Raw genomic sequence first — 19,557 nt, 5'->3', positions numbered from 1 at the left:
ACTGCGTTGTTGCTGTCATAATACAGTAGCACCCCAATTCATGAGTGTTTTGAGATATGAGTTGTAGTTTTTTGTGGTAAAAATGGGGTCCCACCGTCAATTTTTGGGGTCCCACTTTTTGTAACCGTTTTGAAAACAAATGATAAATGTATGCATTATCCTGTTATATCTCACATTATATATTGTGTTTTGTAAAAAGGTTGTCATAAACGTTACGTAATTCATTAAAAATAAAAAATACAAAAGAAAACAGGTTTCGTGCATATGTAAATGTATTCAGTTATAAACATTCATTAACTTTATTCTTTCCTTCATGGATCTAAACTTAACCGCTGCTGGTTTCTGTATTTTTATTTAATTTGTATTATTATTTATTTATTTATTTATTGATTGATTTATTTATTTATTTATTTATTTTTTATTATTATTATTTTTTTTATGTTCACCTTAGCTTTCAGCTAAATCTTTTAATCTTTTAACTTTTAACGTCCGCACTGTTTTTATTTTTATTGTCTGCATTTTAATTTTGCTTTTATTTTCTTTCATTTCACTTTATTGTCTGTGAAGCACTGTGAGTCTGCCTTGTGTATGAAAAGCGCTATACAAATAAAGTTGCCTTGCCTTGCCTTAATAAGTAGTAGGTGTATTTATTTCAGTATAAAAGAGTAAAAAGTTTTTGGCTTTGGTCATGAAATGATGATAATGGTGTGCCAGGGCATACATACATTATTTATTTAACGCTTAAATCTCGAGAGTCTACATCAACTTCAGAACTATTCGTCAATTCTAAGTTTTTTTTTTGGTTTTTTTTTGGTTTGTTGTCTGCCCTTTTTGTCAAAGAAAACTATGTTTAATATATGCAAAATATTCCACAAAAAATATGTTTCAAAGTGGAATATTTGATGTGAAGTAATCGGAACCTTCGATAGGTCAATAATTGATTAAAAAAAAAAAAACATTGATTTTGATTCAATATTATGTTTTAAACAATGACAGTTGAAAAAAAAACAGCTTTGTTTTTATGGAGCCCCTAAAGCAGTGGTTCTCAACCTTTTTTCAGTGATGTACCCCCTGTGAACATTGTTTTAATTCAAGTACCCCCTAATCAGAGCAAAGCATTTTTGGTTGGAAAAAAAGAGATAAAGAAGTAAAATACAGCACTATGTCATCAGTTTCTGATTTATTAAATTGTATAACAGTGCAACATATTGCTCATTTGTTGTGGTCTTTCTTGAACGATTTGGAAAAAAAGATATAAAAAAAACTAAAAACTTGTTGAAAAATAAACAAGTGATTCAATTATAAATAAAGATTTCTACACATAGAAGTAATCATCAACTTAAAGTGCCCTCTTTGGGGATTGTAATAGAGATCCATCTGGATTCATGAACTTAATTCTAAACATTTCTTCACAAAAAAAGAAATCCTTAACATCAATATTTATGAAACATGTCCACAAAAAATCTAGCTGTCAACACTGAATATTGCATTGTTGCATTTCTTTTCACAGTTCTTTTTGACGGACAGTTAAAAAAAATCTCACCAGGGGTACGCGTACCCCTATTTGAGAACCACTGCCCTAAAGGGACATGGGGGAAATTCATTTTCTTATATATATATATTTTTTAGACATGTATCTCGTGCGCACGAGATACATGTCCAAAAAATAAATAAATTAAAAAAAAAATTATAAAACATTTTTTTTCCCCCATGTCCCTTTAGGGCAGGGGTGGGCAATTAATTTTTACCGGGGGCCGCATAAGCAACCCGAGCACTGCTGGAGGGCCACACGACAATATTTCAATTAAATTTTGCTCAATATTATTTTTTATATATCGTAAGATAAATAATAATGATGATAAGAATAATAATAATAATTAATAATAATACTAATAATTTAATTTAACCTAACTTAACTTTATACAAAAGCAGATTGCTTTTGATGGTTTTATTTGTATCACTGTTTTACACAACACTTCCTGATGTATTATACAATGCAAGAATGTCCATTTCTGCACAGGGTTAATTTCTGTCACTTTATCCTGCATTATCCAACATTTTTCCCCATCAGATTTGGACAACCATCTGTTGTTAAAAATTGTTTTTAATCCTATTTATTTATATTGGTTTTTATATTGGTTTTACATGTAATTATTTTTCTTTTTATTCAGTCATTGGTGGAGCTAAGGATAATATTTGAATATTGTTTTTAATATTGTTGTGCAGCACTTTGGAAACATTTTGTTGTTTAAATGTGCTATATAAATCAAGTGGATTGGATTGGATTGTCACACCTGCCAGCTTGTCCCATTTCAGTCGTAGCATGTCCAAACACGCATTTACCTATGTGAACAAGTCATTACCTGTGGTTGTCTCTTTAATTGACTGCATGGCTGCCAGCTACTCCGTGGTTTGAAGAAGATGAGCAGCTGGGCGGTGTCACGTACATCGCAGCTCTCATCCAATTAAAGCCAGCGAAAAACAGCCCAAGTCTCCGGGCATACAGCGCAACAAAGTCCAATAAGCACTCCTTAACAAACTCTCCGTCAGAAAACGCCTTACTTTTTCTGGCGCTTTTGTGAGAAATGACGAAACTTGTCCTGACAGCTGCATCTCTGGGGGTGTGAAATTTGGCAAAAAAGTCCTTGTTGGGTCCTACTACTACTACTTACTACTAAAAGTCCTACTTGGCAGTCCATGTTTGGTTGAAAACACGCCATTCGTCATCAACTTTTCTCTTTTCAGCGTCTCATCACTTGTCGCTGTGCACCTTCCCTCACAGGTTACACCCGGACATACGCCCATAAGTAACACTTTTCAAAATAAAAGCAGCACAATTGTATTGCGCGCACGACATAGATGTTTTTTAAACTTTATTTTGTAATTTGTGATTGCGCTGTTCAATTCCCCTCACAATCGCACACACGCATACGTCCACACGGAAGTAATACAAATAACGCTTTTCAAAACAAAAGCAGCACCGTTGTATTGCACACTCGACATAGATACTTTTTCAAATGTATTTTGTAATTTATGATTGGCCTCACGCAGGCCGGGCAGAATGCCCAGGTCTGCTTTAGGGGTTCCGTATGTTTTACTCGTCAACATTGCAACTTTTTCTAAATTACATTTCACAGGTAAGCTTTTTTATTCCACTTGTGTCATGTTTTTGTTTATTTTAATAGTATTCGATCAGGGGATTTATGCCGATACCAAGCATTCAAGAGAGAGATTGGCCAATCAATCACATGTATTAAGTGAACCGTACATTTTTTATTTTTTTTTACATTATGATGAGTGCTATTGATCATGTCTGTCTTGTCCCTACCCAGGTGTTCCTTATCAAAAACTCACCTGCTGTAAGTCCTTCATCCTTGTGTGAGTCTGTTGCTATTCATGCCAAGTCCTAGCGTTCTGCCTTAACGGTTGATTGGTGGAGCATGAGGAAGTGCAGTTGTGTCCGTGCAGTAAAGACGGAGAGAGATACGTGTGAAATACCAAAATACTTCCATACTGCACTTCATCAATGAGTAAAAGTTCCCGCTTCTGCCAGCCGACTTCTGTCTTTTTTTCTCTTTTTTCTATTCTCTGCTGTGTTTCCGCTCTTTGTAAATGGTAAATGGATTGTACTTGTATAGTTCTTGTCTACCTTAAAGGTAGTGAAGTCAAGTGAATTACATTTATATAGCGCTATTTCTCCAGAGACTCAAAGCGCTTTACGTAGTGGAACCGTTTATATACATCTTTAAGCTACATTTAAACAAGGACACGATGGCAGCGCGACTAGGACGGCGGAAGCAGGAAATTGAACCTGGAACCTTCAAGTTGCTGGCACGGCCGCTCTACCAACCAAGTTAAAGTACCAATGATTGTCACACACACACTAGGTGTGGCGAAATTATTCTCTGTATTTGACCCATCACCCTTCATCACCCCCTGGGAGGTGAGGGGAGCAGTGAGCAGCAGTGATGGCCACGCCCGGGAATCATTTTTTGGTGATTTAACCCCCAATTCCAACCATTGATGCTGAGTGTCAAGCAGGGAGGTAATGGATCCCATTTTTTATAGTCTTTGGTATGACTCGGCCGGGGTTTTAACTCACGACCTACCGATCTCAGGGCGGACACTCTACCTATGATGACGCACATTAGGAGCAACTCGGGGTTCTGTAACTTGCTCAAGGATACTTCGACATGGTCATAGGGCAGGCCTGGGCAATTATTTTGACTCGGAGGGGCCAAATTTAGAGGAAAAAAATGTGTCTGGGGGCCGGTATATCTGATTTTTTTAGGAACACTAATACAAAAACCTCACAATAATGTCTGATTGAATGCTAAAAACGTTATGGGATTTTACATTTTTTTACTGAATGAGACACCCACAATGAACATGAAAATTAAGAATGTGGGATTTACAATATTAACTATGAACGATAAAACACTGACTATTTTTTATTTATTTTTTTTATTTTTAAATGAATTTATTAATCAATCAACAAAACAATACACAACAATACCACAATAATGTAATCCAATTCCAAAACCAAACCCGTCCCAGCATGATAAGAATAACAACAAACAGAGCAATTGAGAGCAATTGAGGACACACAAACATGTCACGGAACAATACAAATGTAGTGAAACAAAAATGAACATTATCGACAACACCATCAATATTAGTAATCATTTCAAAATAGCAGTGATTAAAAAAAAAAAAAAAACACTGACTATTGACAACATATGAACGTCACGCCCCCTTTCGATTGACATATTTTACAATCAAGCAAAATGCAACAAAAATGTAACAAACACAGCGAAATATGAACGTGAAGGTTAAAAAATAAATCGGATACATCTGATATATCACCAAGTTTTAGAACTTTGTTGTAAAAATCTCCTTCCACGTCTGTCCCTGACACCCACATTTCAGGCTGACCCTCTGGAAACACTGTATGGCAGACCTGGGCAAATTAAAGGCCTACTGAAAGCCACTACTACCGACCACGCAGTCTGATAGTTTATATATCAATGATGAAATCTTAACATTGCAACACATGCCAATACGGCCGGGTTAACTTATAAAGTGACATTTTAAAATTCCCGGGAAATATCCGGCTGAAACATCGCGGTATGATGACGTATGCGCGTGACGAAGTCCGAGTAACGGAAGTTATGGTACCCCGTAGAATCCTATACAAAAAGCTCTGTTTTCATTTCATAATTCCACAGTATTCTGGACATCTTTTGCAATTTTTTTAATGAACAATGAAGGCTGCAAAGAAGACAGTTGTAGGTGGGATCAGTGTATTAGCAGCGGACTACAGCAACACAACCAGGAGGACTTTGTTGGAGCGCTAGCCGCCGACTTCACCTTGACTTCCTACGTCTCCGGGCCGCCAAACGCATCGGGTGAAGTCCTTCGTCCTTCTGCCGATCGCTGGAACGCAGGTGAGCACGGGTGTTGATGAGCAAATGAGGGCTGGCTGGCGTAGGTGGAGAGCTAATATTTTTAGCATAGCTCTGTGCAGTCCGGTTGCTAAGTTAGCTTCAATGGTGTCGTTAGCACAGCATTGTTAACCTTCGCCAGCCTGGAAAGCATTAACCGTGTATTTACATGTCCACGGTTTAATAGTATTGTTGATTTTCTATCTATACTTCCAGTCAGGGGTTTATTTCTTTTGTTTCTATATGCAGTTAAAGCAAGATGATATCACGTTAGCTCGTAACTAAAGCATTTCGCCGATGTATTGTCGTGGAGATAAAAGGCACTGAATGTCCATTTCGCGTTCTCAACTCTCATTTTCAAGAGGATATAGTATCCGAGGTGGTTTAAAATACAAATCTGTGATCTACAATAGAAAAAGGAGAGTGTGGAATCCAATGAGCCAGCTTGTACCTAAGTTACGGTCAGAGCGAAAAAAGATACGTCCATCGCTGCCTCTCAAGTCCTTCACTGTAACGTTCCTCATCTACGAATCTTTCATCCTCGCTCAAATTAATGGGGTAATCATCACTTTCTCGGTCCGAATCTCTCTCGCTCCATTGTAAACAACGGGGAATTGTGAGGAATCCTAGCTCCTGTGATGTCACGCTACTTCCGGTACAGGCAAGGCTTTTTTTTTATCAGCGAGCAAAAGTTGCGAACTTTATCGTCGATTTTCTCTACTAAATCCTTTCAGCAAAAATATGGCAATATCGCGAAATGATCAAGTATGACACATAGAATGGATCTGCTATTCCCGTTTAAATAAAAAAAAATCATTTCAGTAGGCCTTTAAAGCCCGGGGGCCACATGCGGCCCGTTAAGCTTTTTAATCTGGCCCGCCGGACATTCCCAAATATTTTTTTTTAGATCTTTAAGATGGAAACTAGCTGCCATTATGATGTGCAGTCATGTTTTCTAATGACTGCAAGTCTTGAACTATACAAAGTATTTCAATGGTTGGAATCTGCGCTTATGGATGATATACCAGTTACTATGGTAATCTAATTAGTTACTATGGTAATCTACGTCACAGCAGCTCAGACAAGGCACCAAGCAGTGTGGGCGGGAAGCGTTTCCACAGACGTGGAAGGAGATTTTCACAACAAAGTTCTAAAGCTTAGTGATACATCAGATATATCAGATTGTAGGTGGGCTTATTTTGTACCCTTCGCGTTCATATTTCCCTGTTTGTTGCATTTTTGTTGCGTTTCACTTGATTGTAAAATATGTCGATCAAAAGGGGGTGTGACATTCATATTTTGTCAATATTCAGTGTTTTATTGTTCATAGAAATTTGTAAAATTCCATTACGTTTTTTAAGGCGGTCTGTCATAACGTTTTTAGCATTCAATCAGACATTATTGTGAGGTTTTGTATTAGTGTTCCTAAAAATAGATATACCGGCCCCCAAACACATTTTTTTCTATAATGTGGCCCCCGAGTCTAAATAATTGCCCAGGCCTGCTGTATGGGAAACACTCCCCACCCACACTGCTTGGTGCCTCATCTGAGCTGCTGTGACTTAGATTACCATAATAACTAATGTGATTACCATATTAACTAATGAGATTACCATAGTAACTAGTACATCATGCAAAAACGCAGATTCCAACCATTGAAAAACTTTGTATAGTTCAAGATTTACGGTCATTTGAAAACATCACCGCACATCATAATGGCAGCTACAGTTTCCATCTTAAAGATATAAAAAAAAATATTCGGGAACGTCCGGCAGGCTAGATTGAAAAGCTTAACGGGTCGCATGTGGCCCCCAGGCCTTAATTTGCTGTCATGGGGGACTGAGGATAGCAACCTCCAGGTTGAGAGACAATCGCAGTAGGCAGTGAAGTACCTCTTTTAATTTGTTAGTACCTCTGTACTTTGTTAGTCCCAGTGTAACCAACAAGCCTAATCTCATTAAGAATTGTACTTTTAGACTAGGCTGAGGGCCGATAAAAAACAGGCTTAAAATGACCCACGGGACACACCCGTTATTTACCGCATACATTTTTAGGAGAGTGCAACTATGCAGAAAAAAGAGCAACAGTAAGAGTATGAACAGTCTTAATATTTACAACATTTTCCAGAGATAAAAGTTTGTCACTGACTTTAGTGCAGCGTTGATATTCCAGTTTGTGGCGCTGTTCCTGTTGGCGACCTAACAATGGCGACACGCTCCTTTAGTCGTATCCACTTGTCTTTGTCCATTTACGTATGTCACCAGAAGGTGAACTGTTCCCAAACAGAAGACTTTAACGTAGGGCCTATGTGTCAAAGTCAAGGCCCGCGTGCCAGATCCGGCCCACGAATGAATTATATATCCCCGGGATGATATTTGATTTGTATTAGAACCGGCCCGCAGGCCACAGCCGCCCGCTGCTGTTTTGCACACACCAATACTCCATCAGAGTTGGCGCTAGGAATTTTCCAAAATGGGACCCCATCAAGTCATAAAAATGGGGTCCCACAGTACATTTTTGGGGTCCCACTTTTGTGTAACCCTTTTGAAAACTAATGATAAATGTATGCATTATCCTGTTATATCTCACATTCTATATAGTGTTTTGGAAACGTTACTTAATTCATAAAAAACAAAATTATACTAAATAAAACTAATTGTTATGCATATGTGAATGTATTCAGTTATAAACATTCATTCACTTTCTTCTTTCTTACATGGATCTAAACTTTACGGCTGCCGGTATTTTATTTATTTATTTTTATTGTAACATTTTCAGATTGTGTTTGTTTTATTTTTGGCCAAAGTAAGACACAGAAAACCATCTAAAGTTGTCTTTATTTTTTTAGTTTTAATGCCAGGATTTTAATAGTCCGGCCCGCGTGTGCACAGATTTTCCTCCAAGCGGCCCCTGAGCTAAAATGACTTTTACACCCCTGACGTAGGGCTATTGTCGACTAAGGATTTTCCTACTCAAATCTGATGTGTTAAATTTTGCTCATAGTCTCTTCCATATCAGTAGGTGGCAGCTGGTAGCCAATTACTTTGTCGGGAACAGCGGGGGGCAGTGTGCAGATAAAAAGGTGTCTAATGTTAAAACCAAAAATAAACAAAAGGTGAGTGCACCTAAGAAAAGGCATTGAAGCTTAGGGAAGGCTATGCAGAACGAAAGTAAAACTGAACTGGCTACAAAGTAAACAAAAACAGAATGCTGGACGACAGCAAAGACTTACCGTGGAGCAAAGATGGCGTCCACAATGTACATCCGTACATGACATGACAATCAACAATGTCCCCATTGATAAAGGATAAAAACAACTGACATATTCTTGATTGCTAAAACAAAGTAGATGTGGGAAATATGGCTCAAAAGAAGACATGAAACTGCTACAGGAAAATACCAAAAAAAAGAGAAAAAGCCACCAAAATAGGAACGCATGACAAGAACTAAAACACTACACACAGGAAAACAGCAATACACTCCAAATAAGTCACGGCGTGATGTGACAGGTGGTGACAGTACACCTACTTTGAGACAAGAGCTACATTGATGCAAGCTTGGTTATGCTTTAAAGTCATATCCAACAATTGTGACAACGACTTTTTACTGTCAACTGAGTTTCGTTTTTTTAATGATTTCTGCTGGTGGTGTGCCTCCGCATTTTTTCAACACAAAAAATGTGCCTTGGCTCCAAAAAGGTTGAAAAACACTGGCATAGAACACCGCAGAAGCCACCACAGTGTTGTAAAAAGAGTGCAGTAGTGCAGGGCCGCAGTCCCCTAGGTGACTTTGACCCTCACAGAGTGTGTGTTGTAACACTCACCTTGAGAACATGCGCTGACTCAAGCGGTAGTCCAGTGATGTGCACCTGTGCCATGTCGTCTGCACGTGCACCCAGCCCGTGGATGAACATAACACGCCTGCTGTAGGTGACATCTTGCGAGGGAACCAAATTCAAATCCTCATCGACCCGGAAGCCGGGAACGGACACCTCGAAGGCCACGTCTTCATTCCCCGCACAGTCGTCAAATTCAACTGCAAATAAAACGGCAAAGCGGAGAGAACGTCAGAACATCGTGAAACAATCTCTCAGTTACAATACTGCACAGGTGAAAAAAAAAAGTCTTGAATATCAAAAATAAACACCTTGCTCTGAGGGGCATTTTCAAAACATTCACTATCAAAAAAAACACTTCATTAACTTTATTTATTCTGCAGCAGAGGATACCAGTGTTCCCCACACATTCATTTATTTGTGGCGGCCCGCCACGAAATAATTACGTCCGCCACAAATAAAAAAATAAAAAAAATAAAAAAAATAAAACTTTTTTTTTTTTTTTTTTTGTCCTGTCCAGCTTCACAGGCAAATCATATAGTTGATGTAGATGCTCATATCGGCTGTTCAGATTTACTTTACAAAAGAGAAGTGTAGGATACTTCTCGTGTCGCCTTATTTGTATTTGACTTTATTATTATTTACAGAGTGGGTTTTAAGAATAGACTAAGAGGAGAAGTATTGCGGAAAGACATTATTCTAGATTGTACCTAATGTCATGACTGTTTTTATTGACTATTTTATTGATTATGGGACAAGCAGTAGAAAATGGTGGATGGAACTTTTTTCGTCACTTACTGTTTGTCTTTGGTACACTAATGTATATATTTTAGGCCATTGGTTCTTTGTTTTATTTATTTTTTGCAAAAATATATATACATCTATTTTTATATTGCTCTTTTTATCTTTGGTATGAACAATATTATGTATACTCGAAGTTATTATTTTTTTTTTGGTTCTTTGTTGTTGCTATTTTTGTATTACAACATTTTATTATTTGATCATGTTGTACTGCATTTTAATCTTTTGTTTTGTGATTGTGTGATGTTTTTTGCCTGGACCCCAGGAAGAATAGTCTCCACTGCGGTGTAGACTAATGGGGATCCTTAATAAACTAAACTAAACTAATTAAATGTATTTATATTAGAAACACAACATGTGTATATAACAAAGGGTGCAAAGTCTGCAGGCAGTAGGAAACACATGGTTAAGTGTAGGGAGTAAAACTGATGGCAGTCTAAAGTTCAAGATTTTTGGAGCTCTTTGTTCAGTGGATCAGATGTTTGATGAAGCTCTGTGTCTATCTACCACCACTACTGTTTTCTGTTTATTTGTTACTGACTGTGGCAGGACACCTCTGCCTCTGTTTCACTTTATGTTGCTGGTAAATAATATGGCTGTAGTAGTAGGCTAAAGTCAAATTATTTAGTATGCACTAATTAAAGGGGCAGAGCTTAAAGAGACATTTTAGCTTTTATATTTTATAAGATATATTTTTTTGTAAGAACCACAATTAATAAATATATTTCAGTGAATAACTTATTGTTCAAATCTGTATTTAAATATGTACATAAAGTGTTGTAATTTTATTGTAAAATGGATGGATGGATGGATGTTTAAAACAAAACTGTTATTATTAATTAATAAGTATACATTTTTTGAGCCTTTCTAGAGAAAATCATATAATTGTAGTAAATTATGCAAATTACTCGATGATGTCATGGTGACCACGCCCATAGCCACGCCCCCACCGCCACAGGTATCTGCAGTTTATGGAAAAACACTGGATACTTGCCCCATATGGTTCAAAGTTTTAAGACAGCAGTTTTCAAAGTGTGGCTCAGGGGACCTACAGCTGAGGCCTCCTCGTCCACGAAAAACATATATTTTTTAATCGTTTATTCCTGACGAAAAACAATTGCTAATCAAAACAAAAGGATAGATAGATAGATAGATAGATAGATAGATAGATAGATAGATAGATAGATAGATAGATAGATAGATAGATAGATAGATAGATAGATAGATAGATAGATAGATAGATAGATAGATAGATAGATAACTTAAAAATAAAGACAACTTCAGATTGATTTATTTTTTAAAAAATAAAACCAGCACATTCTGAAAATGTACAAATCATAATGTTGTTGGGTTTTTTTTACATTTACATGTTGTGGTTAATAGTAGTCTACCTTTATTTGTCGTTACTTATACTTTCTGAATAAATGATGTGATAATGATCATCAGTCAACTCACTGGTGTTAATGTTCAATCTATCAAGATAAAAACAATACATCCCAATCAAATTACAGGATGTTATTTATGTAGTTTGTCCATTTTCCTCGACTGGTGCACTGACATCATGTGGTTTGTTTTGAACATATGTAGCATCATCTACAAAGATACAAAAAATTGATATTGCGACATCTAGTGGACACATTTAGAACAGCTGTTTATTTAATTCAAAACGTTCAGGTTAAATTGTATACTTAGCAAACTCATCCCGTGGGCCGGATAAAACCGGTTCGCGGGCCTGAGCCGGCCCTCGTGCCGAACGTTTGACACCTCTGCCTTAAATACTTAAATACCTTGAATGCGGCGGTGGAAGTGTGTTGTCATGATAACAGCTCCTCCAAGATCTGGTGTTTTTGAGACATTTTTTTTTTTTTTACAGAAAATGTGTGTCTAAATGCCAAACAACATTCAGGGCGCTCCTCTTCGGAGCTTGCACAGTGCTGCTAACATTTGCTCGGATTGAGGTGTGTTTTTCACATGAGAGCATGTCTCGCCTGACTGAGAGAAGAAGAATGCGAACAGACTGTTTCTGTTGTTGTCCCTCCTACATATTAACCGTGGTGTTGCGACACCATTCCCTTCCTCCCCCAGACTTACGCACTCCATCACCATTCGTCCTGGGGCGAGGGATCTCACAGGAAGTGACCCTGACTGGATGTGAACACGTGTTGTTGACTAGGGAGGCAGGTGCAACACAACACGAGCTCACATGGCGCAGTCAAACCCTTGCGTGGGTCTCGCAGTGCACCACTGACGTCCTAGTGTCCGCCTCGGCATATGCTGGTTTATACAACTTGTTATGTTTATGATTTTAATTTGTACTTGGAATGAATAATTTCTGCAGCAGAGGATACTTGGACCATATGGTTCTGATTATCAATGCACACGCATCTTGCGTATTTACACCTAAGCATACAGTCGTGGTCAAAAGTTTACATACACTTGTAAAGAACATAATGTCATGGCTGTCTTGAGTTTCCAATCATTTCTGCAACTCGTATTGTTTTGTGATAGAGTGATTGGAGCACATACTCGTTGGTCACAAAAAAACATTCATGAAGTTTGGTTCTTTTATGAATTTATTATGGGTCTACTGAAAATGTGACCACATCTGCTGGGTCAAAAGTATACATACAGCAATGTTAATATTTGGTTACATGTCCCTTGGCAAGTTTCACTGCAATAAGGCGCTTTTGGTAGCCATCCACAAGCTTCTGGTTGAATTTTTGACCACTCCTCTTGACAAAATTGGTGCAGTTCAGCTAAATGTGTTTGGTTTTATGTCATGGACTTTTTCTTCAGCATTGTCCACACATTTAAGTCAGGACTTTGGGAATTATAGCCTGATTTAGCCATTCCTTTACCACTTTTGACGTGTGTTTGGGGTCATTGTCCTGTTAGGACACCCAACTGTGCCCAAGACCCAACCTCCAGGCTGATGATTTTAGGCCCTTGCGCCCATTGCTGCTAATGGAGGTCCCCTTTGAAAGAATGGCTATGGACCTCATCGGACTATTCCACCCGAGCACACAGGAATATCGCTTTGTGCTAGTCCTGGTGGATTACGCAACGCGCTATCCCGAAGCAGTGCCGCTGCGCTCCATCTCTGCAAAGAGTGTCGCGCAAGCCCTGTTGCAGGTCATCTCCCGAGTTGGAATCCGGAAAGAGATTCTGACTGACCAGGGCACGTCCTTTATGTCACGCACGATAAAGGAACTATACGGATTATTGGGAATTAAAGCGATCCGCACCAGCGTATACCACCCACAAACAGCGGCTAAATAAGACGCTGAAAACCTTGATCCGTAAGTTATCGCACGAGGAGAAACCAAATTGTGATAAATGGCTGGATCCCCTACTGTTTGCAATGCGGGAGGTACCTCAGGCCTCCACAGGCTTTGCGCCTTTTGAGAGTTATTATACGGCAGGGAGCGGCGCGGGGTTTTGGACGTAATTAAGGAAAGCTGGGAGGAGGGTCCAAGCTCCAGCAAAAACGAAATTCAATATGTCATGGACATGAGAGCAAAACTCCACACGGTGGGGCACTTATCACGCGAGAATTTGCTCCGTGCCCAGGAACGTCAGCAGCGCGTGTATAACAGGGGGACTCAGCTAAGGAAATTTTCACTGGGAGAAAAAGTGCTTGTTTTACTCCCAACATCCAGCTCGAAATTACTCGCCCGGTGGCAAGGACCCTTTGAGGTCACACGGCAAGTGGGTGATGTGGACTACGAGTTCCGGCGCTCGGACCGGGGCGGAGCCACCCAAACTTATCATATAAATCGCCTGAAAGCATGGAAGGAGGCGGAGCCTGTTTCCATGGTGACGGTGGTTGAGGAGGAGGAGGAGTTCGGGCCAGAGGTCCCGCGCTGTGTTCTGCTCTCCCCCCTCCTCTGTGACGATCAGCTCACGTTAGCGCAGAAAGTGGATTTTGCCAAGCTGCAGCAGCGCTTCTCTGATGTGTTCTCCCCACGGCCCGGACGCACGAACCTCATCCAACATCATTATGAGACCAGCCCGGGTGTTACGGTGCGGTCTCGGCCCTATAGGCTCCCCGAACACAAACGCAAAGTGGTTTGGGAGGAATTAAAATCCATGCTGGAGTTGGGGGTAATAGAAGAATACCACGGAGCGTGGTGCAGCCCCATCGTTCTGGTAGGGAAGGAGGATGGGTCTGCGCGGTTCTGTGTGGCTTACCGTAAGGTGAACGAAACATCACGTTTTAACGCTTACCCAATGCCTCGGGTTGACGAGCTCCTGGATCGGCTGGGTACTGCTCGTTTTTTTACGACACTGGATTTAACCAAGGGCTACTGGCAGATTCCCTTGTCACCAGAGTCCAGGGAAAAAAACGGCATTTTCCACTCCGGAGGGTTTGTACCAATTTGTGACACTTCCGTTTGGTTTGTTCGGTGCGCCCGCCACGTTCCAGCGCCTCATGGACCGGGTGCTGAGGCCTCACGCTGCATACGCGGCTGCCTACCGTCATTATCCAGAGTAGCGGCTGGGAAGAGCACATGCGGCGGATGAGGGCAGCGCTCGAGTCCCTGAGGCAGGCAGGGCTCACCGCCAACCCGGTGAAGTGTGCAGTTGGCCGGAGGGAAGTACAGTATCTGGGGTACCACTTGGGAGAAGGGCGGGTGCGCCCGCAGGTAGATAAAACAGCGGCAATTGCGGCCTGCCCAATCCTCAAGACAAAAAAAGAGGTGAGGCAGTTTTTGGGTCTGGTAGGTTACTACCGGAGGTTTATCCCCCGGTTTGCGGACCTGACCAGCCCACTAACTGACCTCACCCGAAAGGGTGCTCCAGATCTGGTCCGGGGGGAGGGGGATTGCTAGGACCGGTTTCGAGATTAGCGACAGGTGCGTGGATGGCACACCTGGGCTGGCTTATCTAATCACTGGTCGCTCTGTTAAAGAGCAGCAGCCGGGAAGGAGGGGGGTTGTTGATGGTGGAGAGAAAACCCGAGCACGAACGAGAGTGAGGGCGAGACGGACAGAAATGACTGAAAACGAACACAAAAAACATTTATTGCAAAACAAATCATTGTTCAGAAAGATGAACGAGGCGGTCATGTCCGTAATTGGTGGTCTGAAGAACCCGGAAGAGCAAGTCTTCCACAGTATACTTTTGACCCAGGAGATTTGGTCACATTTTCAGTAGACCCATAATAATTTCATAAAAGAACCAAACTTCATGAATATTGTTTGTGACAAACAAGTATGTGCTTCAATCACTCTATCACAAAAAAATAAGAGTTGTAGAAATGATTGGAAACTCAAGACAGCCATGACATTATGTTTTTTACAACTGTACGGAAACTTTTGACCACGACTGTATATGCAATACTAATTAATACAGTACATGTTCAAAGCAGGACTCAACACACCAGCTTTAATATGTTCCCCCAGAGCCACTATTGCCAGGACAACATACTACCCAATGCATCAATAATGGATGGGTTTATTTCACCTCAGCATAAAAATACAAACTAAACAAGAGCAAACACGTTATAGAAAGGAGCCTTGGATAGAGATGTGGACAGGCACAATCAGAATCAGAAGGAGACAAAAAAAAAGTCTAAGCCTGGGTCCCTGGAGAGGGGTCCAGACTGAGGCCAAGGGAAGAAAAGAAAACCCTCATAGCCATAGTCCACATAAACATGTCTGTAAGAGAGAAACATCAAAGAACACAAAGGACATTAAAAGAGCAGAGCTGATGCAACCAGCTGCCACTCCAGCAGTGCCACTTCTACACACAGCCACAAAAGTAAAAAATAAATAAATAAATAAATAAACCAGTAATATACATTGTGCACATACGATTGCACTATGCATAGACATAGCAACCAAACAAAAACATAATTTCAACACCCATATACACTGTGGTGGCCTCTGCGGTGTTCCACACCATTGTCTGCTGGGGTGGGAGGAGCATGGCCAGAAACAGGAGCAGACCCAACAAAGCAACCAAGAGAGCCGACCCCACCCTCGGCCGCCCACCAACTCTCGACCCGTGTCCAGTCCACATGGATGAGCGAGGATGCGTCCAAGGAGTCAGAGGCGTCCGATACCTGATCATTCAGCCAAGACACCGTGAAGCCCGTCCGTCCCGGGGCCATCCGCATCTCCTCTCCTCCAGTCTCTCCAAACCTGACTCCGGTGTGGCAGAGACCCAGCAGCTGGTCCCCACGGCCAAAAGACTACCGGAAGGCAGATCCAGAAGCCCGCAAAAAAGCATTGCAGAAGTCACGAAAGTGCCACCCCTCGTCGCACAGTCCCAAAGGGTCCCGAACCAAAAGGCAAAAAAAAACCTCATGAAAACAAGAGGTAAAACACCAGGAACACAAAAAGATGACACAAGAGCACAGAGCTCCTGCCACCAGCAGCCACTTGGCGGAAATAAATCAATAAAAAATAAAAATATATATGTCCTTATTCGCATTAAAAAGAGATTAGGCGTATCTGCATGGAGGTTAATGATGTCAGACGTTTACTACTTATGCTCAAGTTTGATCGTCTTCTCAGCGATCCTCTACTGACAGAGTCCGAGGACCTCACTAAACCATCCAATATCTGCCGTGTTGGTTTATCTGAGTGTTTTAGCCTTTTTGGAGGAACAGCAAGTTTATAATAAGATGTGTTTATTGAATAGGGGTCCCCATTAGCTGTAGCATACATGCTCGTAGTGCTGTGCAATGATCCATATTATCCAGATAATAGAACATCAAATGTATGTATATTGTCCGATAAAATGTAACTATTGTTCATGTCATTTCATTTTACGTCCGGCTAATATAATTCCGACAATGATGCTACTTTGCAGTAGTATTTTTATGTCATTTGAAAAAAATTTTTTTCGCAAGAGCCGGCAGGAGCATGGACGTCAACAACATTGTAAAGACAGAGACCGCAATGGAAGCTAGAACAACAACATTGAAAAAGGCAAGAAAAACTCCTTTGTTTAAATTTAGAAAGTCAGACACTGACCAAACAATGTTGGGTTAGTCTGCTGAGTTGTGTCCAAAAAACCCATCGGTCTATGTCATACAGTCTCACGAACGCCGACATAATACATATTTTCTCTAAATGAATGTGTGTTGACATGGCCATCGAGTATACACAGTCAAAATAAAGGGTTTGTACAAAAATAGTTTAATATTTGATACATATTTAATTGAAATACTAATTTTAAAATGCATACACATTTTAATCGTGATTATTCACAAATGTTCATAGTTAAAAATGAATGGCAGATATGTTTTCATCATTAATAAAGATCATTTTTGTAGGAATACAGAGTTTGTATTCCTGCTGTAGGAGCACTTGCATTCAGAGGAGAGGAGATACATTTCCATGTTTAGATACCTGTTCAAAAATGTAATTGTTACGATCAAGCTTTGATTGTCAAATATGTTTGGTAATGTATAATGTGATATTTCTACCTGAATACATGTTTCTGATATGATGTACATTACATGTTGCACAAGTTAATCATATTTGTTTTGCTACATTAACATTTTTTAACCTTCTCTATTTATTCCACAAAATGCTCAGTCATTGACAAACAAGGATGGGGCGAGGGTCACCACTTTGTGAACAAATGCGTGAGCACATTTTCAACAGTTTAACAACAACATTTCTCAACCAGCTATTGCAAGGAATTTAGGGATTTCACCATCTACGGTCCGTAATATCATCAAAGGTTTAGAGAATCTGGAGAAATCACTGCACGTTAGAGGCAATGCCCGTGACCTTCGATCCCTCAGGTGATACTGTATCAAAAAGTGACATCAGTGTGTAAAGGATATCACCACATGGGCTCAGGAACACTTCAAAAAAACACTGTCAGTAACTACAGTTTGTCGCTACATCTCTAAGTGCAAGTTAAAACTCTACTATGCAAAGCCAAAGCCATTTATCAACAACACCCAAAAACGCTTCGCTGGGCCCAAGCTCATCTAAGATGGACTGATACAAAGTGGAAAAGTAATCTGTGGTCTGACAAGTCCACATTTCAAATAGTTTTTGGAAACTGTGGACGTCGTCTCCTCCAGACCAAAGAGGAAAAGAACCATCCGGATTGTTATAGGTGCAAAGTTCAAAAGCCAGCATCTGGTATGGGGGTGTATTAGTGCCCAAGGCATGGGTAACTTACACATCTGTGAAGGCACCATTAAGGCTGAAAGGTACATACAGGTTTTGGAGCAACATATGTTGCCATCCAAGCAATGTATTGTTCATGGACGCCCCTGCTTATTTCAGCAAGACAATGTCAAGCCACATTATGCACGTGTTACAACAGCATGGCTTCATAGTAAAAGAGTGCAGGTACTAGACTGGCCTGCCTGTAGTCCAGACCTGTCTCCCATTGAAAATGTGTGGCGAATTATGAAGCGTAAATCACCACAACTGACACCCCGGACTTTTGAACAACTTAAGCTGTATATCAAGCAAGAATGGGAAAGAATTCCACCTGAAAACCTTCAAAAATTGGTCTCCTCAGTTCCCAAACGTTTACTGAGTGTTGTTAAAAGGAAAGGCCATGTAACACAGTGGTAAAAATGCCCCTGTGCCAATTTGTTTGCAATGTGTTGCTGTCATTAAATTCTAAGTTAATGATTATTTGCAAAAAATAAATTCTCAGTTTGAACAACACATTTTTTGTCTTGCAGTCTATTCAATTGAATATAAGTTGAAAAGGATTTGCAAATCATTGTATTCTGTTTTTATTTACGATTTATACAATGTGCCAACTTCACTGGTTTTGTGTTTGCATATATATATATATATATATATATATATATATATATATATCTATATATATATATATATATATATATATATATATATATATATATATATATACACATATACACACACACACAGTATTTTACTTATTACACATGAGCTGTTTCATTGCAATGTGCAGCTTACTGTAAATGTAGTTTTCCCTACTAAATTTGAAGGTGTTGAAATCATTTTAATGAAAGATTTCTAACGGTAATCAGTAGCATGTATGGCAAAGCCAATGTAAATTTGCATCGAGATAGCGCATTTTAAAAAGTGGAGCCTTACTACTGGTTCGGGCGTTTTTTGTCAATCATACTTGCTTTGTCGGTATGGAAAATTGCAGTCACTTGAGGGAAGTTAGACTGAGTCCACTCTGAGTGCTTTTTTTCCCGCCAAGTGTTTGAGTCGCAACCCGACATGACATCACGTGCAACAAAGGTATCGCAATGAGGCACCATTTGATTGTGTTTAATGTCGATAGTATTTGGTGAATATGAATCATATTCGGTACTTTACCGCCTCTGAAAAGTATTGGTCCGCCAAATTTGTGGGTATCATCCAAAACTAATGTAAAGTATCAAACAACAGAATAATAAGTGATTATTACATTTTAACGGAAGTGTAGATAGAACACGTTGAAAGAGAAAGTAAGCAGATATTAACAGTAAATGAACAAGTAGATTAATAATTC

General features: G+C 39.8%; 1 protein-coding gene across 1 annotated transcript in view; it reads right to left on the bottom strand.

Annotated features, from left to right (window-relative positions):
• cdh13 (cadherin 13, H-cadherin (heart)) overlaps window positions 1–19,557 on the bottom strand; it is a 909,098-nt gene that overhangs the window by 572,375 nt on the left and 317,166 nt on the right. The window contains exon 3 of the mRNA XM_062035861.1: window positions 9,268–9,479. Within this exon, the coding sequence (XP_061891845.1) occupies window positions 9,268–9,479 (212 nt within the window). The remainder of the gene's footprint in view (window positions 1–9,267; window positions 9,480–19,557) is intronic.

The sequence above is a fragment of the Entelurus aequoreus genome, linkage group LG24, assembly GCF_033978785.1.
Source record: "Entelurus aequoreus isolate RoL-2023_Sb linkage group LG24, RoL_Eaeq_v1.1, whole genome shotgun sequence".
Classification (NCBI taxonomy): domain Eukaryota; kingdom Metazoa; phylum Chordata; class Actinopteri; order Syngnathiformes; family Syngnathidae; genus Entelurus; species Entelurus aequoreus.
This window is presented reverse-complemented; position numbering and strand designations above follow the sequence as displayed.